The 27684-nt window shown below is 47.6% G+C and overlaps 2 protein-coding genes across 2 annotated transcripts in view; both read right to left on the bottom strand.

Annotated features, from left to right (window-relative positions):
• Positions 1 to 3093, bottom strand: part of WDR86 (WD repeat domain 86) — a 26963-nt gene extending 23870 nt beyond the window's left edge. The window contains exon 1 of the mRNA XM_027893745.1: positions 3033 to 3093. Coding sequence (XP_027749546.1) covers positions 3033 to 3093 — 61 coding nt within the window. The remainder of the gene's footprint in view (positions 1 to 3032) is intronic.
• Positions 3094 to 15745: 12652 nt separating this feature from the next.
• Positions 15746 to 23844, bottom strand: CRYGN (crystallin gamma N). The gene is made up of 4 exons (XM_027893744.1): positions 23719 to 23844; positions 23107 to 23355; positions 21173 to 21318; positions 15746 to 15881 (listed from the first exon to the last, which is right to left on the bottom strand). Exons 1-4 carry the CDS (start codon positions 23842 to 23844, stop codon positions 15746 to 15748), a joined length of 657 nt encoding a protein of 218 aa, XP_027749545.1.
• Between the last annotated feature and the right edge of the window lie 3840 nt (positions 23845 to 27684).

The raw sequence follows: 27684 nt of genomic DNA on the forward strand, positions 1-27684 counted from the left end.
GGTCCTGTCCACTGTGTAATTAAAGGTACGAATGATAAATCACCAGGCAAACTGAAGGCAGCAGCAAGGTCCGACACGGATCCCTCTCCGAAGAAATGGGGGAGCTGCAGCTAATTTGCTGCTAAAAACATGCCAGCATTGTAGGATAAATCACAAAACCCAGTTCTCCTGGCTCACACCCCGCTGGATCAGAAAAGCACCTCTTTGTGTCAAGTCCCCAGCCCCGTTGGCTCCATAATCGGGGTTCACCAGGCACTTTAGAGGGATTTAGCAGGACACCAGCCCTGCTCTGGCACGATGCCCCTCAGCGCGTGGGCCGCGCAGAAACACGCGCGTTAAGCGGACGCCGCGCGGGATGTGTTATTTTGCACAGCGCGTTCTGGCAGAGGCCAAACAGGGCTAATATGTCACACCCAATGCAAATACGAGGTGATCCCGACCCCGGGATGCCAGCTGTAGCCATGCAGCCGTGGAGGAGCTCGCAAGACGGAGCTGCAGATTCGGGTTTTGCGAGGGTCAGGTCGAGCCCTGTGTGGCTCATCGGCCCCAGCCAGCTCTTTTCTGAAGGCAGGCGCTTCCACACAACCCTTGTGCCTTCGAGAAATTGACGAGAAGTTTTGGTGCGAGTACTGTGTCTCTTCCCTCTGAAAATCACATTATCCGTGAAAAGATATTTTTTTGGACATGGAGGCCTGGGAATCGGCTGCTCTCAGGGAGTGTCCCTCACCATCTGCTTGTACATCTGTCAAATCCACTCACAAAACCCTTGCCCAGAGTCCTTGCTCGGGAAACTGTAGGATAGATTAGCACTCCTCTTTATTTTCCTGTGCTGCTACGATTTGAATGCAAGGGGAAAAAATCAGATGGAGGGGATATTTTGTTAGTTTTGAGGCAGGTCTGCACATTTTAAACACGCACAGTTTAAATCTCAAGGGGAGGCTGAGCTAGAGGGGAAACCCTTGGCCACAAATCAGCCTTGTATCAGCAGTGGGAGCAGAGGGTGTGATAGTCCTCCCCCCACACACTCCCTTCTTAAAGCCTTTTCAAGGTTTTTTATTATTATTTCTATTTAATATTTCCCTCCTGTGGTGACTAATGAAAACATCTGAGCTTTTGAATATTTTCATGCATATTTATTCATTTTCTTGAGGGTTTTTTTAATTCTTTTTTTCTATTTGTTTTATCTGCCTGGATTTTAGATAAGTTTTCTTTATTACATTTGGGTTTTTTTTTTTTTTTTCCAATTGTGGGACAATGAAGAAAGTAAAAGGAAGTTATCTGCTGTTTGATTTTGCTCCTCAGGGCCCAAATCCTGTAATGAATCCTCCTTCATCCAGACACCCAAGGATGTGCAAGTATGAAACTCAGGGTTGCTGGTATGCATTTCACTTGTCATTCTCCAACAATTTTCTATTAGCTGTGTAAATATATACAGATGTGTACATGCACAGATGCATGAGCTGCCCCTGTAACGTCTAGATAATTATAAATCCTTAAGAAGACTTCTAGATGTCCAGGGCTGGATTCACAGTACACGATTTGCAGGATCCAGTGGCTATTGCTGAGTTTGGAGTGAAGTTTAAGCTCTTTTGGCAGTCAGCAGAAGTAAACAAAGGATATAGAGTTCAGATGAGCTACACTGGAAGGGTAGAGAGGTGCCTCTGTCCTTCACCACAGACCATGCCAACATAGGAGGCTCCCACTTCTCTCCAATTAAGTAGAACAAATTGAGACCTTATCTTTAAAAGATACCTTCATTCCACCAGAGGTTCAACCTGTTCTCATATCTCTGATCCAGAGACAACACAGTGCAGGGAGATTCTTTGATTCCTCCCCACAAAACAGCAGTGGTGAGGTGCAAAAGCCTCTACGAGCAACTTCATCCCAAATTATCTGTTTTTTGACTCACCTGACAGACCTTCAGACACGCAGCATAGGCTCCCAGGCCTGAGAGAATACTAAGTCAGCCTTTACATCACCATCTGCACTGATACAACTGCTGAAGAACATTTCCCTCGAAACTATTTCAGTAACGATGCAAATGCTTCCAATGATTTTATTGATGTTGTTTGTGGAGGAAGGAACTCAGGCAGCTCCTCCATGTTCGCCTCCCCCTCCTGGGGCCTTGGGTATCTGGATGGATTGCAGTGGTCTTTGATGGGCAACAAAGGCTCTTTGTTCTGTCAAAGAAGCAGAGCCAGAGAGCTCGACCAAAAACAAAAGAATAAAGTGTGCAGCAATGCAAATTATCTTTCTTAGGGAATTAACCCCTTCCACCATCCCAGTCCCTCCGCATTCCCTACAGAAGGGCCTTTCCAGCTGCCAGCGTCAGTTCACTTTCATCCTATAGCTCTGCTTCAGGCTGTCAAGCTCAATCACCGTCAAAATTGCTGATAATTAAGTATTACCCCTTTCCTCACCTCAGAAAATTGCAAAAGCCAACTAACTCTCTTAGAACTACTGTAAAGGGTCTGAAAGATCAATAGTAGCATGGACATCCAGCCTTGGTTGGGGTTTTTTTGATTCAACCACATCATTATAGCCAATGAGAACTGTTAGACTCAAAAGCATGTTACAGTGCTGTCTCCAGAGCCAAGGTCCCTCACTGAGCAAACCTAAGGAAATTTTACTGGTAAGGTTAAATTTGATTTTAAAATCACTTCAGTCAGACTGGTACCACATAAACAAAATTTAACCTTGAATAGATTTAAATGTACCTTCTACTGGTTTGATTTAGTTCAAGAAGTGGTCAGCATCTAAGTGGCTTCACTTGCATTGAGAGTTGGCATTGTTGAAGGCAAATTAGGTTCACATGGGTTCAATTATCAAAATGCAACCACATGCAGCCTTAGTTTGAAGTGAGAGTGGAGGAGCAGAAATGTTTGAAAGCAAGGGTTTGTTTGATCCACCGCTGGGAGCAGAACTGGGGAAGCACATGTGCAGGTACACAGACAGCTGTAGTATTGGTAATTGTACAAGGAAACACCGAAATCTGTTTTGGGAGATGTGCAGACCCTCCCCATCTACCTTACCTTGGCGTTTCATGCGTTGTCCCAGGGTCATCCAAAAGCTCTGGGCAGCACTGCACACCATCTTTACTTATCCTTTTGGACTGCAGACCCAAGCTGCTTGACTGAACTCAGCATCGCAGCTCCTTCTGCCCCCTCTGCAACTGGCCTCTTTTGCAGGCAACACAGTTCTTCCTTCCCTCCTTTACATGTGAATCCTTTGCAGCTTAACAGTCCCCAGAGTGCTCAGAAGTCTAGTTTAGGTACAAACATTTAGCAAAATTCCCCTTAAGGATGAAAGATGGTAGGAAAATGTCACTCACACTAGATTTTGCTGTAACTATATGTAACATTCTTTTGGTTTTCAATCAGATCTGAAGTAGTATTTCCAAAACAGCTATTTCTGAAAATACTTGGTTTTCTGATTTTCTTACACTGCTGTAACAATAACACCCACCTGCAAAACCCATCCACATCTCTGCTGTCCACTGCTGCTTCACCTGGGTGGATGGACTGCTCCTGATCAATATTAGGAGTCTGAAAGCCTGGGATCTGGAAAACCAACCGGTTTCCAATGACCTAATGAATGGATAGGTGATGGTAATGTTGCTGGATGATATAAATGGGGTCTTAGTAGCTATCCCAATGTCAGTCCCTGGTAGCAGTGGGAATTTAGCTGAGTACTTGGAGTAGGAGGGAGAGGATTGCATTAACTTTTTGCTGTGATGAAGCGATGGCTTAAAAGCACTGCTAGGAAGGCATCTTATCTCTCTGGCTATGAAAGCAGATGCAATTTCCTAGAAATTTTTAAGCTGTGACATGCCAGGAAGTGTAAGATCTCGTTGCAGCTGTTCCAGAGATCACTGTAAATAGGTTTCCTCCCCCATAGTCTGGAGATGACAAGGCAGTTCCATCATGTCACGGCGTAGTGGGAACTTTACTGCGTAATTCAAAATCACAAATATTTACAAAATTACAAAATAATAGTCAAAAGCTAATTTTACCCTGTTCCCTGTTTCGATGGGAGCCCTGCTGTTTCTTCCAGACGGTAAGTTGGCCTCTTGCCCAGACCATATATCTCTTATGACAGGCTCCTTAAGGACCAAATCTAAATGGAAGCCAAAAGAAATATGTCTTACTAAGTGACACAAGGGTAACTCTCTGGGTCTGATTCTGAGCCCGTTTTAACTGCTTTTGCACGGACACAACTCTGCTGGCTTCAACTGCATTAATCCAGATTTGTACTGATGCAAGCAGAGAGCCCCAGTGCCTTTGACATTGGTACAAAAACAAATTTCTAAAAATGCTGAAGTTGCAGCCAGTGACCCAGGCAGTATTTTAACAATTGCATTCACATCTGGCCTCTGGAAGATTTCTCAGTTGTTTTTCTGCCTCATTGTTAGCAGAGCCAAATCACTGTATTACCTTGGGTAAGGGCGAAGCATTCACGATCTCTTACACCTCATTGCTGCTAAGAGAGTTGCAGGAACAACTGATACCAAACCCACGGACCAAAACAGAATAATCCCTTGACTGAGCCTTGTACTAGGCTTCCAGGGCCAGACTGCCCCTGCTCCTGACACAGCTACCACAAGAAACTGCACACCATTTCCAGGAGTCTGAGAAAGGCAGGTGTAGGTGGTGGTGGAAGTAAATAGTACCATCCCGAGGGATGTCAGAGCTTTTGCCCTCCTCTGTGCCTCTGCCAGAGCTGTTCTTCATCATTTTCTCCACCAAATACTGCAGCAATCCTTGGTGAAGAGGACACCAGGGCAAACATTCAGCCCACCACAAGGATTGCAAGCACCTCTGAAGCTTGAACTGCTCAAATGTAGTATCTCAAGTTGGATTCACGGAGAAAATATTCCCGTGACGCACTTATTCTGTTCTTCTTTTTGGCACTTCATGTTATTTTTAAGGTGCATTTCTCATGCACCTCACTAGATATGTGGCTCTGCCTTCTCAAATGCTCTCATCCAGGACTGGATTTTACTTCTACCTGATCGAACACAAGGTTGCTCAGGGAAACCGTTAACAACCTCTACCTCTGTTTGTGTGAGTTCGGGCTCACCAGAGGGCACGGTCTCGTGTTGCTTTTGGGCTGAATGGAGGTGGGACAGCAGCAGAATCACAGGGCCCACAGTGCCAGTGCCTGGCAAAATGCTGCTGAAATCGATGGCACAAAGTGCAAAGGACAGGTGGTGACTGATGTTCTGTTGGGGAGGGACAAAAAGGAAGCGTGAGGGAGCCTGATGCTGGGCACTGATACCAGCACTACAGGTAAGGTGACTGTTCTCCTTTTCAGCTGTTCTCCTTTTAACCTGCCCCATGAGTTCCCAGCAGCATTCATCCCACTCTTGTTTTGGGAAGGCACCCTGACTCAAACCCTTTCCTGCTGAGAGGAGAGACTGCAATTTAGCTGATCTGTAACCGTCTGTTTCCATTCATTCCTGAGGTTTTCCAGCTGCCCACGAAAACAATGCACCGATACACTCTGTGCAGACTTGAACCACGTCCAGGACAAAGGGTTAGGTGGGGCTGGGAGATTCGGGGAGTTTTCTTTGTCCTGGAAAATCGAGTGGATACTGGCATGACATGGTCAGAAAGATGATGGTGAAGGAGCAGTCTCCTGATACCCCAACCCACTCATGGTCCACTCAGCTTCAGGGTCAAGCATCCAGATCCTTGCTGGGCAAGTGTCAGGAATACCAAATTCAAGCATCTAAGAGCTGGGAGGGAAAACAAACTGAATTCCAAGGGGGGCTGATGCTGCACTTTCACGGATAGAAAGTAGACATATTTAATCAGAAAGGTTGTAATATGTATTTAATTTTTCAGTTAAGCTCTCTCCCTCCCTTTTATCTTTTTTTCCTTTTCATGGAGAGGCATAAAGTGAGTAATAAAAATTGCTAACAGTAAAACTTGATTTATACCACCAGCAGATCTCAGGCAGAACTCCCTGTTGAGTTTGAGGGAACAGCCTGATTAAACATTGATGCCACAATATGGTCTGTCTTAGCAACAACACTCACAAGTGAAATTCATCTAGGATATAAACCATGACATTTAAAATGCCTGTTGGGTGAAACTTGACCAAAAAAAAAAAAAAAATTGGTGTTCGTGACTCTGGGGTGTACAGGCAATTGCTGTGCCACTTCATGGAATGTGGTGTGTGAATCACTGAAGCTATTAAGTCTTCTGCTGCCTTTTTCCTGGCCTCAAGAGGTTAACTCCTTCCCAGAGCCATTTACTGGTGTGGGGAATAAGAACTGTGAGCCACAGAGCTGTGCCTGGTGTGGGTACGGGGTGATCCACATTTCGGGTTGTTTGCCTGAGGGACCCACTGGAGAAAATAACGAGGGGGTTCAAAGCAGGAATATTCTTCCTGCCAGAAGTGGTCGTTTAACCAGGCCTTTGCTTATTTGTTGGGGGAGATTACTCACAGGGTCACCTGGCAAAAACGACTGGAAGTTATGAAAGAAAGGGCCTCCTGCCAACTATTTAAGAGAAAGAGGGAGAGAAATGGGGAAGAAAAGGGAGACAGAGCAGTGAGTTGGCTGCAGGGAAAGGGACGTTTTGTGATTCAGAGGAGAAGCCAAGAACCAAGGCTGTAAAGGGAGAGAGAGGACCCTGGGCTCCTTAGAAGGCTCAATGCTATGTTCTGGTGGCATTCAAGCATAATTTGAAAGCTGAGGCACAGAGGAAAGGCACAGACATTTACACGTGGCTTGTGGAGCCCTTACAGCAGAGGTGGGGCTCTAGAGGGGGTGAGCAAAAAGCACCAGAGTGACCTGGGGCTTGACCCTGGTTCTGGAGGGCAGCTGAGCTTCCCCATGCCAACTCCAAAGAGGGGCAAAGGGAGCCTGTGCTACAAAACCAAGACCGGGGGGCTCAGCCGAGTCCCTCAAGGGTTGTTTGTTGTTCACTGTGCCCGAAGAGCTGCTTTGGGAGGTCCCTTCTGAGAAACCCCCATAAATCTGAGCCTGGGCTGTTGTCACACCAGCAGGGACCTTCTGGGGCCGAGGCAGGGCAGACTCACGCAGAGTTTGGCCTTGATCATGCCAACAAGGGAAGCTGTTACAAGGCAGCAGCGATGCACCCACTGGGATCCAAGGACAAAGAAAATATACAGACCCAGCACAGTTGCCTGCAGCTTACACCACTTTGACAAAACATCTGCTCACCCGGAATAAAATCCCTCCCCTGTTCTAAGCAGATCAGATCCCCCTGAAATAGCAATAGGAGCTGCTGCATCTGCTCACACCGTGGCCGGGCTTCAGCCCCAGGAGGATGAGGCCTTCACTAAATCAGGCCGGGCTGCCTGCTTTATCTTACACTCTCCTGTGAGTAACTTTTCTTATTACACCTCTTTACACAAGCGCCAAAGCCCAAGCAGGCAGGAAAGCCTTCCAAAATGCAGAAGAATTATGACAGAGGCTCCAACATCACGGGGTTTTGGAAAGGTTATTCATTTAGTGAAGAAGTAACTGTGCAAATCGAACTCTCTGGCAGCATTTGTGCGATGATAATCATGCTGATTAAGTGTCGGAGCCTCGGGATACTCTGGGAATGGCACTAGGACCTAGAAAATAACCACCCCATGCTTTTGGAAGACAGCTGAGTGCTCTTCCTGTTCTGCTCTGTAAGTGATCCATCTCCTCTCACAGAGCTGTTCATTTTGGATGCAATTGCTCAAAATATGCATTACTTATGGTCATACAGATATATACAAAGGGGACTAGCAGTTGTGCTGTTAACCCTTGAGATCCCCATCAGGCTGAGCCATACGGTGAGGAAAAGATTCAGAGGCTGGTTTTACTCCAAAAAAACTTTGATAAAGACATTGCATTAGCTAAGGGTATTAAGTTAGGGAATATACTTTTCCTCTCTCATCTCTAAATTTGGCTTTGGTCTCCATTACCATTTATTATGAGGAAGGTGCTCATTCTCCTGATTTCTGACAAAACCAATGGCCTTGATTCAATTCCAGCCTTAAATCTGACTTAACAGTTTCATCTAATCAGCAGTCTACAAGGGTGTCAGTGAATATCTAATATTTAATTCTCAGGGAGTTACAATGGCACAGAAGTGACAGGAGAAAAGAATTAGGAGGGAAGAGATGCTATTTACCTTAGTCAGCTTCTCTGGGGTTTCCCACCCACCACCCCCACCCCCACCCCCCTCCAAGCCTGAATTTCCCAACTAAACCACTAAAATGATAAAAACAATAGCTACTCTGCAGAGGCACTGGTGAAACACGGAGCCTTGGAGCTCCTTAACAGGAATGGAAATGCGAAGAGTGACTTTTAACCGTCTAGGAACATGCACATGCTGTGGGCCAGCTATTCAGCTGTGCTAAATTGGTGCAGCCAGGCTAAATAAACTTGATTGAACTATCTGGCTCGCTGGATGAGCCAGCTCTGCACCAGGCTCCTGATGCAGGGGGTGTCCCTCTGAGATGGGCAGCAGTAGCCAAGGCACAGCTCTGGGCCTGCCCTAATTCACACTGATTGCACCAACTGCCTCCAGCTCTGGATAATCACCCTGTGCACCTGGGAGAGGAGAGTGTCCCCGTCACTGCTGCACCCAGCAGAAGTCAAGAGCAGCGAAGGACTGAGACTGACATCTCCTGACACAGTTTTGGGTCTTTTCCCTGCGATCTGAAAATTTTTTCAAGTGGTGATTTGGACCAAAGTGGAAAACACGCTGATTTGAATGTTTTTATTATTATTACTGTTATTATTATTATTCATACTATTGTTCTTCTATCTTGCTGGGGAGGTGTTGGGGAAGGAGAACCTTCTGAAATAAATCAGTTCAAGCTTTAAAAAGCTGGAAACCTGTGCCCTCCCCTGGAGCTTACATCATCTTGACAGTAAGTTAATGCTGAGGAGTCAAATACCAAATTAAAAGACAAGGAAAATGAAAAAAAAACCCAAACAAATCAAACCAAAACAAAGAACTAAAACAAGGGAAACTTTGTCTGGTACTTCTTTCCAGCCAAAGAACTCTTTAATAGCAAACTATTAGACAAATCCCAGGCCTGGGTTGGGGGGGGGGGTTGTTACAGAGGTTTTGGATTCCCACCAGAATTTTTTTTGTGTGTGTCTCCAAACCTGTATTGTCTGAATGCAGCTGAAAAGAAGAATCATTCAGTATAATCAGAAGTTTTTCCAGTGTAATGGAAGTCCCTGGTTCTGATGAGATGTGCCATCCTTAATTATCAAGGGACCTGACTATTACATATCATTTATTTATAAATTTTAAGAAGAGAAGTCTGAAATATTTGAAATGCTGGTTGTCAACTCTGTAGTTGGATCTGTATAGAAATGATAAATTCCAGAAGTCAAAATGGTGTTTGCCTGCTTTTTTTCCTCTCTTTTTCAAAGGGAAATGACAAATGAACCCGGCCCCAACCCCCAGTGAAAAAAGAAGCTTTATTATTTTCAGAAAAATCATTTCAGAGGTCAAGTCAATAATAGCAGGACACATACAAAACAAAACCTTTGAAACAGTATTATTATTATTATTATTGTTATTATTATTATTATTACTGTTATTATTGGTTCGGATGACTCAAATGCTATTGTTTTCTTCTTCCATTACCAGCCAAGAAAACCAAAGACAACCACATAAAGTTTTGCAAATCTCAGCAGTTTTGATTCCCACTCACATTACTGGAGCAGCTGTTGCACTCAGAGAGTTTAGCAGGTCGGCTCTGCGTGTGGACTGGCCCACACTGTGCTTTGTCTTCTTGAAAACTTGATTTAAGAGCAGGATTTGTGTACAGCCTACCCTGCAGAAGTAAAGAGTGCTCAGCTAAAGAGTATTAGGCATGTTATGGTGTCGGAGCAGCCTCAGTTATGTGTTGGTGCCTTATGGTTTTTATAGCACTGCTTCCTGTGCAGGCAAGAGACTGGTTTTAGTGGTGGCCACCTCCAGTAAAGTATGCAAGGAAGACATCCATCCCACGGACACTTCTATTTCTCCTGCAACAGCACAAAAAAATGGGGAAGGTCAGTTGAAACCACAGTCTTGCCCATCTGTGAGTCAGGATCATTCACCATCATCATGGGGTAACAACGTCAAAGGGTGAAAGCACCTCTCCCAAAACATGAATAAACCTGTGCTGACCGTGAGCAGGCTGCCTTGCCTGGTGTGGTGTCTCGCAGGGAAGGAGTTTCCCTGCTCTCTTACCCCGTTGCAGATGATGAGCAGCGCCAGTAACCACCAAGAAACGCTCACATGAGAAAAGGCCTGCCTGAGTTTACATCAGGCTAAACAAGCTGAGTGGGGACATACCAGAACTGCTGCAAGGAACTAAACAAATATTTTTAAAATTGCATTTTTTCCCATGAAACAGCAGGGACTGGTCCTTCACCGTCTCAGGCGCTGGAGTGTCCTCGCAGGAGCACACGAAAGCATTCTGACTGAGAGGGAGCATTCGGTGCTTTTTGGACTGTGTGAGTGCAGGTGTGAATGCCTACAGGACACGTGGATTTACCACAATCCACTAGAGATCATCATACTCAGAGAAGGAATTTGCATTTAACAATTTCAATATGATTTCGTGTTTACTTCACGCACAATTTGACTGAGTACACTGGTACATTCCTCCATATGTTCACATGCTGAAAGCAGGACAGCTTGACTTGATTACAAACTGTCTTGTTCTGAGCCATGTAAAGATGGCCAGCAGTCCATGGAAAACATGGTGAAGCCACTTGCTCTTTCTTCAGTGCTTCTGTTGCTCCATGGAAAATGATTAATAGGCGTTTTATTTCTGTCCTTTTCCACGCTTTTCCAGTGTGTGTTTGCTTTCCATCACCGGTAAATATGGGAACAGCTCACGCTGTGTGGGATGTTATTGCACCTCTTCTGCTACTGAAAGGTGACTCTTGGAACAAGAGGACACCAAGCTACGAGTCCCAGACACTGAAGGTTCATTTAACTGAATTTAACCTCTCCAATAAACCAGATTATTTAAAACGAAAAACCAAAACAAATCACCATTTGCAGTGTTGATGATGCTGACGACACTGTGCAGATATTATCTGATTCAGGACTTGTTAGCTATATCAGATTTCCTCCTTGGCAAGAGTTTGAGCCCATGGATAATAAAAATTTCAAGGCCAAACCTGTTTTCACCCAGTTTTCCTTTGACTTCAATACAACAGGAAAAAGAAAGTAAAAACTGAACTAGGCAAAGCATGGGAGCCAGGTTATCTGTCAGTGCTCCCAGAATATCACAGAATCACAGAGTGGGTACGGTTGGAGGGAATCACTGGAGGTAATCTGGTCCAACCTCCCAGCTCAAGCAGGGTCCCCTTGAGAACATCACTCAGGACTGTGTCTAAACAGCTTCTGAATAACTCCAGGGAATGAGGCCCCACAATCTCTCTGGGCAACCTGTCCCAGTGCTCATTCACTGAGATGTGTCCTCTTCCACGTCTTTACCCTGTCACTGCTTATGCTGTAACAGCGACCAGGGCTCTGCTCCTGCTGCCAGAGTTCAGAGAGACCTTTTCAAGCTCTTCATTTCCTTTCTGCAATCAGTCAAAGAGGTCACTGTTGAGCCAGACTTTCTACTTAAGGAAGTAATAAAACAGCTCCAGCAGACACCGAGGAGCGAATTCATTTTCACCGGGTCCAGAGAGGTGTCTCTGGAGGAGGAGAGAAGAAATCACAGGAAGGTGTGAGCGTGGGGCAGCCTCAATAGCAGGATAACACCTCTTGAATTCCCCAGGGAATGGAGGTGGCTGTGCAGCCCTTTTGCCTGTGAAAGCAGTTAATAGAGATGCATTTGAGCTGTGACAATATCACACGTGCCAGCAGTGGATCAGTAGGCAGTTTCCTCCTTACCTTCACTATTTGTAAGTGTACCAGGTAATATAGCCATGCAAAAGCACTGTAGTTAGCTCAGATATCTTCCAAGGATTCATTTGAAAGAGATATTCCATCAAATTTGCACATTATCCAGCTACAAAGAAAGGACATTTGTGTATGCAGGCATTCTGGCAGGAGCTATTTGCTTTGGGGCCAGATGTAATTCAAAGTTATTCTGAATATTACACTGCAGCAGCCTGGCCAAGCACAGTAATGCTGATTATTAGGGTTTTCCTGGTTTTCCAGATGGATCTGATTTCATTTAGTTCTCTCTCTGGTAATTAATAACTTGTCCCTTTTGTTCATGTTGAATCTTTCTTTCATCTTTGGCATTTTGTGGAATAGTTTCCAATTCACTTAATCCATTTCTTGCCTCCTCAGTGCACGTAGCTGAACTCATTCAGCCATACACAGTTTAGTGATGTGAAGCTCAAATCTCTGCTGCACAATCTCACATCCACTTCACATCGAGCTGTCACTTTTGTCATTTATATTTTATACGCTATAAACTCACAAATCATACCATTTCATACTAGAGCAATGTCAATAATCTTTAAAAAAAAAAAAAAAAAGAAAAAAAGAAACACCCTAACCACTAGCAAACATATGGGATCTGTACGTTCTGTCCTTTAAACAAGTGCAGATTTAGCAAGGAGGGGGAGGGAAAAGGAAGGGAACGAGAGCCACGTCCCCCCACTGCCAACGCAATGCATGTTCCTGCAGCATCAGGGTTTGGATTAGGCCCATGGCCACCCTACTTAGGTTTCAAATCAGGAAAAAATAGCTGGAATTCAGTTCCTCACTGCCAGTTTTTAGTAAGATTAGACTTCAACATACAGAGGATTTTTTTTAAATAGCCTTCACATGAGACCAGCTCTTTGCATTGAGAGTGTGTTCATAAAACGGGATATCAGATGTTAATAAATGACGAGTATTTACTCTGTAGGCATATTACAGACATGTGTAAAATGTGCTAGAGGAGGCTAAACACTCACTGGTTACAAACAGGCTTAGACACAACAGCACAGATTAACCAGACTGCCTTTTTTTGTGCTTTAACTCCCAGTACGCAGCACAGCTCACTCCAGGACTGGGATCCTAAGTGCTTCCAAAATTTAAATAGCAAATATTAATCTACCAGAACATATAAACAAACAATTAGTTTGCAGTGTGTAGATGAAGCGGGCTTGCCCCCAGTAGCTGGATGTCGGAGGCAGCCTGCACGTCCGTGTGTACGTGCACAGTCCCACGCATCCCATCGAGGACAGGAAGGGATGTCAGTGGGTCCCTCCAGTGCTGGTCTGCAGGGAGGGAAGTTGAGCCAGTGAACACTGGAAGCCAAAGAGCAGGATATCTGTGGTATCACAGCTCTGACCCCAGCAGTGGTGGGACAGTCACCTCCTTGGGCTGGATGCACCAAGTGTCGAGAAACCCAGGTGTGGGGGTTTCTGGCTTTATGCTGCTGTTCCCAAGGGAATGTGGGCACGTGACTGTTCCCTGTTTTCTTTTCTTTTGTCCTCCAAATACTTGGAGCACATGGGACTCCAGTTACTGTATATTTCAAAGCCTTTGTTTCTTCACCCTTCATGCTGCACCGTGACATTGAATGTGCCTCAAATGAACGAAAGGCCCCCTTTAAAGCTCGTCACAGTTCAGTGCCTGTGTTTCTGTGGGACCACATTCGGGTTTTTTTTTTTTAACAGATTAATGGCCATAAGGTCACAACAAACAGCACTGCATATGACTGAAAATTAACTTTTAATAGAGTGCATTGAGCTCAGGAGCCGATTAGGGCCTTCATGAGGCAAGAGCAACGCTAATCCTGGAAGGGCTCCTAAAATCTTTCGTAAGCTGCATTTAATTAAAAGAAAATGAAATACGCGAGAGTTGATGCACGAGTTGTGCATTTGTGCATCCCACTCAATGAATGAATCATTTCCCTGCCTTCTCTGACACAGAAATACCTTGCAACCCATTAAAGATATTAAATATTTTTACAGCTCCAGTGGACCACGTCACCACAAGCCACCCCAGGCCAAGGCCATTGAAGTCCAGAGCTGAGCTGGTGTGACTATAGTGCTTCTGAAATGATTTGTGTAGAGGATGACATCCAGACCACAACCTGTCTACAAGAGGACATGATTGCCTGCACCACTGCTAAGGCAAACATCACCCAAACTGCTGTTACATTCACAAGGTAGAGATTTGTTTGTATTTTCAGACCCTCCATAATACATATAGAGCATGTGTGCATCTGGGACAAATCTAAATCAGTGGAGCTCTAGCAGTGGTACCACTTCATCATGGGAAAAGCACATCTTGCTCACACAGGCCCTGTTCTTACCAGTTGTTCCAGTCCTGCTACTGGTAGAGAGCAACAGGGAGCCAAGAACCTCTAACTGGAAAGATGAATGACAAGGTGGATGAGTGTGAATTGATCAAATGGCAGCCAGATCCTACTGGGATGCAGTATGGGACCAACCAGCCCCCTGCCCTGGCACAGGGCACAGACCCTGCTCCTCCCCATCGCTCAGCAAGGGGCAGATTCCCACTGCACACCCACAGAGCAGAGCAGCCCTGAAGGCAGAGGCGCCTCATGCTCCTCCAGTGTGCTGGGGACCTGTCAGGCTCACTCACATCCCTCCGAGGGCTGGGGCTGGGGTTAGATCAGCAGCCTTCCCACCGGATTAACACAGAGCTTTGCAGCTCTGCCGGCACCATGCCCGCGCCTGTCAGGACCCATCAGACAGCCAAGCCTTAACAGCTAATAGAGTAACGGAGTGAAAGGAATGAAATTACCCCTCTCTGAAATAGCCAGAAAGACGCTTGGCTAAGGCTGAACACAGCTTAAGATTTTACAGAAAGGAGGACACTGCACTTTTGGGGGGCTGCATTGCCGGGGAAGCAACCAGGCTTGGATGGTCCATCGCTGAAGGGGCAGAGCAGTTCCCACCCCAGTGCCCAACCATCAAATGGGGTTCAGGGCCACCGAAACAACCAGGATGAACTGGGAGCACTGAAGGGGCAGAAAGACGGGAAGAGGGTTGTGCGATAAGCAGCAGTGCTGTGGCTGCTTTTCTTTGCTGGTGGTCCCTCAAAATGTCATTATCATGTCGAAGGCTTATGAATCAGGGAGCAAAAAAGGTTGCTCAGGTTTTGCGCCCTCGGGGTTTGTTGGTTTTTTTTAATGTATTTTTTGATGTGTACTGATCCAAGGACAAAGTAACTCAGGATGAACAATTTCCATCACCTTTGCAAGGAGATCAGCATGTCATGCTCAGACAGACCCCACGAGTCTCTCGGATCCTGCCATGATCCTCACGTGTCCTCACATGGCCTCCGACGGCTGCGCTCCCAAGGCTTGTGTGCATCAACGTGACCCCCTCCAGGCACCAGGAGTCAGCTGGGTCCATCACGTGGTGGTCAGGGCAGAGGGAACATGTGTCAGACCACAAAACCCTAGCAGGAGGCAAGTTCCCGGATCTGCTTGTCACCACCAGTTCTGGCTCACCCCTCCCAAGTCTTCCCCACACCACTCCCAAGTCCTTTTTTTACTGCAGTTAAAAAAAAAAAAAAAAAAAAAAAAAAAAAAAAAAAAAAAAAAAAAAAAAAAAAAAAAAAAAAAAAAAAAAAAAAAAAAAAAAAAAAAAAGCAAATCCGTGGCGCGTAAATCAAGCTTAGAAAGGTTGCAAGTCTGTTCTCTCTTGAACTCATGTTAATTATGGGCAATAAAAAAAAAAGGCACCTGGAGCCCAAAGCTGGTGTTTAACAATTTATTCCACAGGTCAGCGAGAGGGGAGGAGGGTGATGCTCAGTCTCAGCAGGCCACTGCTGGCGGGGTGGAGGCTGGGCTAGAAGTAGTTGATGACCCTTCTGATGGACTGGACGCTGGCACTGCGCGCCTGCCACGCGTTGAAGTTGCTGAACTCGCCGCGCTCCACCACGTACATGCGGCCTCGGTAGTTGGGCTCCTCGTACAGCACCCACCTGAGCAGAGAGGGAGGGTCACTGGGGTCCCAACACGGCGGTCACGCCAAGTTGCCCACGAGGGGTGGCTGCGTTTTAGGTGCTACAGCACCACGAACTACGAAGGTCTGATGGTCCCCAAGCCCCAGCCCCGTCCTGTGCACAGAAATGCTCCCGGTGGAGGTAACTGCAGGTGCTTTCCCGCTTCCCTCAGTGTAGCCTGGCAATTATCCCCAGCCAGACTGGACCTTGCACTGGATTACACCGGTGGTGAAGCCTGGGACCAGAGGCTCCCCTCCTCACATTACTCTAGGAATGGATCTCTTTGATTGTTTCACCATGTGCAACAGAAACAATTTAATAGCCTTTGATAGCGCTAAAGAAGGACACGAGTCCCCTCAGCCCCTGGACAACCCCCTTTTGGCCGGTAAGGAGAAATGTGCAACACTTGATGGGTGTTCTGCCTCTTTGAACTGGCTCATTAGCTATGATGGGAACCATATTTAGTAATTTCTCTCTTTGTTAGTAATTCTTAATGGCCTCTTTGATGCTTTGCAACAGAGAGCAGGACTTGGCTTGGTTATCTTCGCTTCATCTCTGCATCCAGAGTTAACCCCAACTTTCCCTTGGAATGCAGTCAAATAGGTGAAACACTCAATAACCTTGGTGACTTTGGCTTGCCTGACTTCTTCACCTGGCTTGGCTACATCGTTTCCCTGTCAGGATGGCTCATGGCATGTCTTCCACTGTTTGAAGGTCAGGAGCAATTCTAGTGGTCGAGAGGGATAATTTTGCTGTTTTCCTCTCCCTTCACCCCCTTTTAGTCACATTTGTCATGATGTTAATGTGGCCACAAGCGTCACCTCTGCCCTCTATTGAAATCTCCCGTGCTATTTAAACCAAGTTTTGCCATTGCTCTGACAGTTTTACGCTCATTTTTCCACTGTGTCGTTGCTGAGCTGCTCATCTCTGCCTCTTTCCTCTCCTACCAATGTTTTGAAGGATTTCATAAGGATCTGTGCTGCTTGTCCCATCTGCAATGACAGCAGGGCAGAAATGCAATCCTCCAAATCATTCGGTTTCTGTGGTCTGTCTTGCCAGGAACTCAGCGGGGACATTGGGGTTGGGACCTCCTGTATGTGGGATTTCCAGGGAGAAACTCCTTCACGTACTGGTCAAAGACTGCTGGGCCTCCAGGGTCAGACAACAGCTGGTGAACTCAGATCAGTCTGATCCAGAGCAACAAAACTGGAGGCTCGGGGAAAAAAATCGTTTATGAAAGCAACCACCCACAGGCATTATTTAAAAAAAAAAAAATAAAGTTTAAGGTATTTAGTCAAGCCACCTTGCAGATTCCCTGATATATTTGGATTTCTTTTGTGTTTCTGAGAGGACACAAGGTGGGACTGTGCTGGTCCCTTTTCTCAGGTGCCTGTGCACCGCTGTGACCTGCCTGGTGCCCCTCTCCTGCCCCTGCCTGTGCCTGCACCATCGCTGCAACGGGATTCCTACAAACCAGGAAGCATTCTTCAGCCCTTTTTGCAGCCGCTTTATATCTGAACTGGAATTACAAAGCCATCCTCAGACTATTCCTCTGAAGTTCACTTTGCAGCACATGGAGAAGGCTGTCTGGTGCTCATGTGAGTGTAGTGGCAGGTTGCCCTGAAGCCATGTACCCCCCTCACATATCCCGATGTGCACTGACAGAGAGTGTCCTCAGCTCCTCAGCTTAATTAAGAACAATTTATAAAATTCTCCTTCTCCTCCTCCAGATATACCCCAGCCTTGTTCCTAAGGCACACATGGCTTTCTTCGTTTTCTACCCCATCCCTTCATCTTACACACACTTCTCCATATTTTCAGATGATTGTGGACCTCTTTGGCCATCAGCTCACTGTCCCTCCCTCATGCACTCCTGGAAAGAGCTCCCAGTCCTGTTTTCTGCACCTTTCAATCACTGCTAATGCTACTGGAAGTACTGCATGGTGGTAGAACAGGGATGTCCTCTGATGGTCCACCGGGACATGGTGGTTCTCCCAGCTCTTCTCTGCTCTAGGACAACTTTCAACAGCATGTGAACCCTGGGGAATAGAGCAGGGGGAAGAGCAACCCCTCATAGGCACTGTCTTTCCCAAGATTTATGCGTTTCTCTCCAGACACATGGCTGATGTGACTGCACAATCACATGGAGGGAATGGGACAGGCCTTGGGGTAGGTGGAAGCACACCGAGTGACCTGGTGTGGTGACAAGAACCCACTGGCTTGTTCCTTTGGTTAGGAAAAGTCTAGGAAAAAGAAAAAAAAAAAAAAAGAAAAAAGAGGAATAAAAGGAATAGCAGAAAGATGGGAATGAATGTATTGGCAGTGCAAGGTGATGAGTGAAGGATTGTATGGCTTACTTAGCTGTTTCTTTATTGCCTAAAATTTACGTTCCCTGAGACCGTCAGCAAGAGAGGAAACCAAGTCAATCAGGAGCCCAGAAAACAAAAAAAAAATGATGATCCTGTTCTCAAGCCCAGCATGAGAGAGCTGATCCAGGGACATAGCACACAGCCCTCAGACATCTTGGTGCTGTGTTTCATTAGCACATAAACCCAGAGGACATGGGAATAAAACATGCATGGAACCAGCTCAAACCCTGTAAGCCAAAACTGACTGCTCACACTTAAAAACAAGGAGGGGAATGCTGCAGCATCAACCTGAACCAAGTAGGAGGCTTTCAGTGGGGCTGGAAGTCCCTCATTCTCCACGTAGGACTCAAGCAGTGCCAGGGGCAGGTATCAGCTCTGCTGAGAAATATGTGATGTGAATATTGGGCAGCAGCATTTGGGTACCTGTTCTGGTTGACATTTCACAACCTTCAGAACAACTACCGAACACTCCTAAATGCTTCAGCAGAATAAATGGTTGGTCTGGTTCCTGCAAGTTGTGTCACTGTGGTGTAGGAAAGCTCCTCCTGGGGTATTCTCTCCTGGACCGCAAAACACGTTTAGCTTTTTCAAGCTGTTGTTTCTAAGCAGCCCTCTGTGGAGTGGCTGAGGCACCAAGGAGGACAAGAAGAGCACGTCTTCATCTAAAATCAGATGATACCATATGTGATACTGGAGCTGGCTCTGCCCGTGGGAAGGGCAAAGCCACTCTCCACTCAACCTGCAACAGCTTCCGAGGAGGCGGCAACACCTCGAAACTGCTCCAAAATAGCAATCCCATTTCCAGCATGGTTTTAACAGCTTTATCATCACCCTTTCTGGCTGTGTGGGGTAACAGTTGCCAGCCCCAGAAGGGCAGCAGGGAAGGTGCTGGACACCCTCAGCCCCACCACGCACCATGCCAAAGGCAGACGTTTGTCTCCATTCCCATGTTTCCAGAGGATCCATCATCACTTCCCTCAGGCACCGCCGCCTCCACAAGCGCAGGCAGCAACTTTTTATCAGCACGTGACACCATCCATGGGTTTTGAAAAGGAAGCAAATATTTCTGTATCCAACAGATGTCACGCTGTGGGAATCGAGGGTGAAAATCACAGACTGAGGCTGTGGCTGGAACTCCCTTTGTCTCCACTGACCCCGTCTCCTCTGCTCCACAAATGGCAGAGGATGGGCCCTGGGAGAGCTTGGCCAGGCTATGCCCAGCACCACCTACACCTGTAGCACCTCTGGAGTCACCTGGGCTTATTTGGTCCATCCAAAGGAGAAAAATGGTGCCGTAGAGTTCCCTTCTCCTTCCTGGTCTCACCTCTCTACTGTGGTATCTTATCCTTCCCTCCCTCCTCCTGCAGCCTGGGGACAGGAGGTCCCCTCTGCACTGTCCTACCTTTTAGTTGACTTTGCAGACCTTTCCAAGCATTTCCAACAGGTGTCTTCCTGGGATCTGAATGTGATGCTACAAACCCCAGCGAGTTTCCTCACCACTCTCCTTTCAGTCCTTTATTTCTTTCCAATTTTTTATCACTACTCAAAGACCTGCAGAAGTCATGTAACACGTTAACACAAACAGTCCAGGATCCCACGCGAGGGAGAGCAAGCTTCATGCCCCCGATATATTTTGTAGGGGAAGGGGAAAATCAATCTGAAAAATTGAAGTGCTTGAAAGTTTCTGGGCAGCTTCCCAATTTTTGAAGCTCCAGGCTCTGTTACAAGGACCTGAGCAGTAAATTGGCCCTAAAGCTCTTGCCAGAGTACTCACAGGCTCCCTCTTGGCTTTATAGTGTTGGTACTCAAATGCTCAGCTCCAACAGGATCCCCAGTGAGCTCCAGCCATTTCTTCCCATTGGGAGTGGGTAGCTCTGCCCTTTAGTTTTAATGAACTGCCACTGCCTAATCATAAGCCTGGATTTTTCGAAGAGGAGAGGTCTTGGTTGAATCAGAAAAAGGGTCCTGCAGGACACTCACTGCCAGGGTGTCGCAAGATTGGGCGGCAACAACTATTCTGGGGGAAAAACGAACAGAAAGAGTCCAGCACTCCACGCCGGAGGCTGGTGAGCTGCACAATATCCAGTCCAGGACAGGTGAAGAATAACGTATCTGTGTTCCCTCCTCTGCCCTGTGCTTCCCTCCAGCCACCCTCTGCCTGGCTCTGGGAGGGTGTTGCAGCATTCCCCAGGTCCCAGTGAATTTGTTAGACAGAGGAAAAGGGAGACAGACAGATGACAACCCATCTGACAACAAGAGAAAAAAGACATTAAACAGGACAAATACCATAGAGAAAACACAAATTTCCACCAAAACAACAAGGAAAAGGCAAATCTGACATACTTCTGAGGCTTTTAGGGGCATCTGTACAGGCAGCAGGATGAGGCTGAGCATCATTAACTCATCTGCAAAGTGGGTTCATGAGGCACCGAGGGTGACCAAGAGCCCCATAGGGTGTCTGGGCATCTCCACTGCAGTTGCTTCTGTCTCTCTGAAACAGGATTTAATTTTAAGGCTCCCTTGTGCCATCCAGGTTTCTGGTGTCGGAGCCACTTGCAAGACAAAAGCCTTGATGCACCAACTGAGCCATGCATCCACCCTGCCCAAAAACCTCTGCGCAGCTTTCAGAGTGGTATTTGGAAACATGAACAAAAATGTTAGGAAGGGATGAGGGAAGAAGGGGAAAGGGAAAAGAACCAAGCTTCTTTTAGATGTCTTGTTCCACACACTTTAAAAAGGTGTCTTGAAACTCTTGTAGCTTGTGCTTAGCTGCCACTCTTTGAAGCAGCTCCCAGTGGCTGGGCATCAAAATTCACCCTAATGCCCACTTTTAGGCTTTCTCCAAGCCCCCTCACTCCCTGGAGCGCTGGGCACAGGGCCAGCACACGAGCAATTACTTACGCGCCGTCGCCGTACACTTTGAGTGCATTGATGCAGGTCTTGTCCCAGCCTTGTCCCTGCAGGAAGGAGCAATCTTCCGTCAGCTCCAGGCTGGGACCCCTAAAATGGCTCCCCTCGAATATCTCGATCCTGTAATGCTCGCCGTGCTGGGGACAAAGGGATTTGAGTCAACAGTAACACAAAAAAAGCGCAACCATTTATTTCTCCAGCTTGTACAAGACAAAGATGAAGATGGGAGGGTGCTTTGGAAGGGGAATGTGAAGAGCAGTCCAAGACCACTGGTGCCAGCATGCACAGAGCACGCACAAACTCGTGCTGCCTCCCAGCACACCAACCAGGAAAGCTGCCAAAAATCCCTCTTCCCTGCACCCGGCTGCACCTTCCTGCAGCTGCCCTAGACACATGCAAAAACATCATCATGGGGTGCATGTGCTCAGGTACATGTAGCCCCTCTTCCATCTGCAGATCCATCCACCCCCCCATCCCACAAACCGTCCATCCCAATTACAGCATCAGCTGCAGCCCCGACTCTCTGTGCACCCACACAGCAAAAGAAGATACGTATCCAGAGTGTACAAAGATGCCTGAGTATTCCCCTAAACTAATCTGTGTTGCCTCCAGTTCCACGTGTAGCTGCTGTTCCTGGTGGGAGATGTTGTGCCTCTCCTTTAGGAAAATGAAAACAGGGAGAAGAAAAGGGAACTTTCCCAGCATCATCGCTGCTGCGTGAGCCCTGGACGGTGACACAACACAAATTACTCCGGGGAGATCTCTGCAGCCTGCGGCAGAGCTATGTGGGACAGACCGAGCTGAAAGGATATTTTTAAGCCAAATTCAAAGAATACCTAAATGCATTTTTCAAATAAACAACGTCAGCGCACAGGAAGGCCGGGCTGCGGTGCCAAACCCCACAGCAGGCAGCCACCGGCAGCAGCCAAGTGGATACTGTGCCTGAGCAAACATTCCTCCGGGAATCTGTGCTGCAGAAACACCTCAAAGCACTTGCTGGCACCTTACAGGGAAAACCTTGGGCCAGGGAAGGAGGAGCACACCCTTGTGCTGGCCAGGGCCCAGGGCCTGGGGCAGAGCACCCCTCCATGTACGGACCATGGAGGTGCTTTGGGAATGACGTTACGGAGCTGAAACAGACCCACTGCTGTGCCAAAAGCAGCTTCAGGGCCAGTGAGAAAACCCACCAGCTCCAAGTGGGCTTATCATTGCCCTGGGGGTCTTCAGTGATAGGACAGTCAATGGAAAGACCCAACCCAGATCCATTTTTCTTTGTCACCTTTTAATCTTCCCGATTAAACTTTCCTCTCGACTGTGCTTTTAAAGGCTTCGTTATGGGAGGGGAAAATAATGGTTTACTTTAGGATTACTGGGGTGGGGTTTGCAACAGCAGAGAATTCAGCTAGAATTTGCTAGGATCAGCCCAGCTGCCCCGTAGGCCCAGTTCAGAAAGCCCTCAGGCTGCCCAATCCCCCTCCAGGTCTGTGGGGAGCCCAGGCTGCCACAGCTCAAACTTGCCTTGGGCAATGAATCTCCTACTGGATTCCCTGGCGCGTATTTCATAGCTGCTTTCATTAAAAAGGGAAAGCACATGGAACCAGCAGGACCTTGCCATCTCATCTGGAAAACCACGGGAATATCTCATCCCATTAAAGGCACTGCGCTCCACTGTGGGAGGAAGAAGTACTTTCCTCCCGTCTGGGGACAGGGGCAACCGTGTCTCGGCTTTGTGGCCTTTGCAGAGCACTCCGAGGTGGGACAAACCTTCCCCAGGAAACCATTTCCTTCCCAGTGGGACACACTATTTCTAAAGAACATGGGTTTTCATGGTGCTTATTCACGGGGGCTCCCGTGACCAGGAGAGATAAAACCCAACGGTGCTCCGGCTTGGGAGAGCCAAACGCCGCCAGCAGCTTCCAACTCACCATCCCGACGGGCCGGCAGGAGCCCAGGTGGTCACTGCGCCCATTCCAGCGGTAGAAATCGGGGTACTCTCCGTGCTCCAGGATGTACTGCTGCCCTCGGAAGTCGGGGTGGTCAAAGCAGACCCAAGCTCCACTCTGGACGCAGATGGAGTTGACCCTGTTGAGGAATCCTTGCTCCTGGAAGCTGTTGCAGCTGCCGCAGACCTCCAGCTTCCTGCCCGTGAAGCATTTGCCTTCGTAGAAAGTGATCTGGGGGGAGGGAGGAGAACGGGCCCGTGGTGAGGAGCAGCGGCACGGCCGGACCCCCATTCCAAGCAGGTGGGAATCTCTTGCACAGCTGCATCATTTTCAGGGTGGTTTTAGGTTGTTTTAGCTGCCTTCCAGCACGAGGAGCACGGCATCACTGGCATTTTTTTCCTAAGAACCGCATTTGTTTTTCTGGGAACGCGGCGCATCCCGCGTTCACGACGCTTCTCGCCGCCTCGTGCTCTCTCTCACGCATATTTCCAGCAGGAATGTTTAAACAGGAAACTCGGCTCCCGAAACGCGGCTCCTTCTGCCGCACCCCTCCCCATCCCTGCTCCCGAATTTGCTCCCGGCATCGTCACTCACGTCGCGTGTGCCGGGTCCATTACCCTCATCGGGGCCTCCAACCCCGTGGGGCGCTCGGGCTCTCCGGCCCCAGGCTGAAAGGGAAGCGGTGGGGTCGTTACTTACTTTTCCCGAGTACTGGGACATTTTCTGCTGGCTGTTATCCAAGACCAAAAGCGGGAGCCAGACCAAAATGGCGATGGACAGGACATTGGACACCCCACTATATAGGGGCCAGCGGGGGGGCCCCGGGCCGGGGCTGGTGTCCCGAGGGCTTTTTAACAAAGCCGCGGGAACCGGGGGCTTTGCGCTTTCCTGCTTTGTAGGCAGAACCGCCGGTGACGGGGCCTGCTGAGTCCGGGGTTTTGATTTTGGGCAGATGATCCGACAAAAGATTTGCTTGGCAGGGCTTTGGGTCGATTAGCAGCGCACATTTACCGCTCCTTTTTGGAGGACCTCTTTTTTGTTGTTGTTGGTTGGTTGGTTGGTTCTTTTCCTCCCTTTTTTACTTTTTCTTGGAGCAGATAACAAGTAAGGAAATAGCAGTATCTCTCCAAGAATGGCATGTAATTTCCCTGAGTTAGGTTTGCTGCGTTTTGCTATCAGGCTGCTGCTTTTTTCCAGGTTCTTCCCACCTATTGCAGCACTGCAGCCAAGAGCGGGAGTCCTTGGGAGACTCCTCAACAATGCACACTGCACTCCATCCATCAAACCAGTGGTTTCTCATTCAACCTTCAAACATCCTTCAATGGCATCTCTGAAAGCCAAGGACCTGATTCCCTCCAAAGCACAAATGCTGGTCTCACAAACCCACTGATGTTATTCAGGAGCATCATTTTTAGGAATGTTTTGATCTTCCAGCATTGAAGCCCTGACTCACAGCTGTAAATCAGGATTAGAGGGACTTTTTGACCGTAAAGTTACTGTAATAAAGTGACTTACATTGCAGCTATATGGGACCATAAAGTCCTTGTCTGTGTTATAAGAACATCCAGAGATTTTAAATGTCTTATTCTCAGGATGAATTAATAAGCAAAGGAATCCCCCAGCCCATAAACCTCATCATTTTATATTAACGAGCCAGGATATGAAGAGGTCAAGGCAAGTGCATTGGAGATGGATCAGCATTCAGAGATGCACCAGGGGGTTAAAAGGAGATTTGTCTATTATGCTATTTAATAGCTCTGAAAGAGACTTCACACCCAGCTCCTGCTCATCAAATCCTCCTCTTCCTCACCCGCCGGGCCCTTGCCACCTCCCCTCTTATCCTGGACCATCAGGCACACGCTCCAGATCCGAACCCTAAAACCTCATTTCTTGGCAGGTCCAAGTGCTCACACGTTGCCAGCAGCCTCGCCTGGCAGCCCCACTCTGCTGCCTTGGTTCACCGCTTCGCTTCAAGATTAAAGACCATTCCAGAAGGAAGGATGTCATCATTAGGGCTGTAACGCACGCCACCCTTTCAATTAAGATGTAGAAGTTAATGAGCGCGTGTGCGCGCACACGTAGGCTGAGCTGGAGGATGTCAATTGACTGGGATGTGCTGGAGGAGGAAAGGGGGAGGTGGCACACTGTGCTGGGAGAAGAAACACATTCTTCAGCTGATGCAGGTAAACCTGCCCCTCATCACAGAAACACGGTGTGCATTTCTGTGTTCCGAGAGGCTGCAGGAAAGAATTAAAAAAGCCTAATTTTATTTAAAAAAACTCCACAAACAACAACAAAACACAAACCAAACCCTCACCGAAGTGCCGGTGCTAATTTTAAGGTGTTAAATAATCACCAGATGGTGCAGAGAAAAGTAAAAGTGCATGGAAAGTCCCCCTTGGAAGAGCAGCAGCCAGGGCTGGGGGGCACTAGCGGTGTTACCCAAAACCAGCCCTTGGCCGTGCACTCAGTGCCCTGGGAGGGAAACATGAGGGGGACAAGGTGGCACTGTCTTTGGCACTGGGACCCAACTCTCCATCCACTGGGGTTATAACAGCCCAGCGCTCTTTGCATCAGCCATGAGAGGGAGACCCACAGCATCCATGGCAAACTGGCCCCTAAGTACCCAGGAAAGCAAATATTACCTCAGGAGGAGTTTTTTATGGAACCACAAAAGCCTGGTTTCCTCCGGCTCTGTCTCATGATGGGATTTTCCTGTTTCTCCTAAGGTGTGAGATTTAATTAAATGTGCAGGAGCTTGATGAATCTGAGACTTGTGCCCAGCTGTCAGATTGGTTAGAAGTTGTCCAACAGGCTGAAAAGCTATTTTAGGAGAGATGGAAAGAGGGTGAGACGACTTTATTCTCATTTCTTTGAGAAACCATGTTAAAGATATAAAATAACAAAGGACCTATCTCTACAAAAAAAAAAAAGGAAAATAATGGGGACAAAAAGAATATGGAAGAATGGTAAATGGTAATTCTTGGACAAACCCCCTTAATTCCTTGGCAAAGATGGAAAGGCAGGTACAAGATACTTGGAGCTTATTAGATATGGAACAACCATGGGTCTCGCTCCTTCCCACAGAAAATTTTTTGGCTTGCTGCTGGGAATAACGAGCACATCCTGTGGGCCTCTGCAGAGCAGCAACAGACCTCACAGTGAGAAACCATCCTTATGACTCAAGGGAGAGTGTCTGTGTGAAATCCACTTTGCTCAATGAAGCCCACTTCAGACCAGTTGGCAAAGTACTAATTTCTGCTGGTGATTAACCCATTCCCAGTGCCTGAGTACACCATGTGCTGCCTCCCAGAGCTGCTGGGGAGGCTGGTTACACCGACTGCACAACACCCTGCAGAACATTCAACCCACCCCCTCACTGGTAGAATACAATCACCTGTGCTAGAAATGGGAATCAGCTGCCAGGCAATGGTTTTGTGTTCAGTATGCTGTCTCCATCATGGGTGCACCAAGACACAGTCTCTGCAACCTCTCTGCCAAGAGTGGCCATCCCACCCCATGCCACACAACCCCTCGTGTCACCCATGTGGAGTCCAGACTCCAGAAAACCTCCCCAGACTGAGGAAACCCCGTCACAGAATGATGGTTCACGTCTGTCCAGGTTCCCGCCAGGAAAATAACTTCTCACCTTGGAGATGGGACCTGCTGGTCAGGTTTAGCCAATTACAGAGATGGATACTGAAAAAAATCTTAAAAGCTTTTTTTTTTTTTTTTTTCAGGAATATTGTGTCTATGGATCAATGTTAGTGCAACTCATGGCACAACCCAGCATCTGACTGAGATGAGACTTGGACTTCATTTTGGAAAGCATCAGAAAGCCTGGGGTTGGGGGGGGTGTGGGGTGTGAAATCCTTTCAGTTTTCATTGTACTTCAAGAAGGAAAAGTTCCAGTAGGAAAACAGGACACCTAAGGAAAAGCTGAATGCTGAAGAGACCCATCACCCAGACTAGCTCAGCCACATTTCCACCTGCCAGTAACGAGCTGAAGGATCTGTGCAAAGGTTCCCGCTCCCCCTGCCCAGGTGTCAAAGAGGAGCAATTTTGACCTTATTAGCTGAGGCTGTGAGGATTGAGTCAGTATTAGCGAAACGCTCTGAAGATGAGCAGTCCTGATTACATAAGGACTAATCAGAACCTGTTGATTTCTCCTTCTGGGGAGGCTCTGGCTCAGCAGTGCTAATTATCAGGGTAAGCCCAGCAAGCCCGGGCACATCGTCACCACCTGCGCCGCGCTGGCACAGCGGCCTGTGACATCTGCAGCAGCACCAATTCTTCAGCAACAAAGGTGTAGGGCTATACATTCCTTTCTGGAATAGGTGAAAACACAAAAATATGCATCATGCCAAATGCTGCCCTTCTTGTTCCGGGCTGCTGCCCATCTTGCACCTCGAAGGGAAGTGCTGCAGGTTGGGGTACACCCAGCTGGGTGTTGTATGCCCACCTGTGCCAGAGACATGGGCAACTGCAAGAATTGTCCTTGATCCCTGCCAGGGCGCAAGTTTCGACACAGGAACTTCTCCATTCAAAGAAATCAGAACA

Source organism: Empidonax traillii, unplaced genomic scaffold, assembly GCF_003031625.1.
Source record: "Empidonax traillii isolate 1590-97213 ecotype Southwest subspecies unplaced genomic scaffold, ASM303162v1 scaffold404:size960789, whole genome shotgun sequence".
NCBI lineage: Eukaryota > Metazoa > Chordata > Aves > Passeriformes > Tyrannidae > Empidonax > Empidonax traillii.

Bases quoted from the DNA above. Each gene is read 5' to 3' on its own strand.
- CRYGN (XM_027893744.1), bottom strand. From the start codon at position 23,844: ATGTCCCAGTACTCGGGAAAAGTAAGTAACGACCCCACCGCTTCCCTT. The intron at 23,356-23,718 runs GTGAGTGACGAT...CCCTCCCCCCAG, and splicing joins ATGGACCCGGCACACGCGAC to ATCACTTTCTACGAAGGCAA. The intron at 15,882-21,172 runs GTAAGTAATTGC...CTCTCTGCTCAG, and splicing joins AAAGTGTACGGCGACGGCGC to GTGGGTGCTGTACGAGGAGC.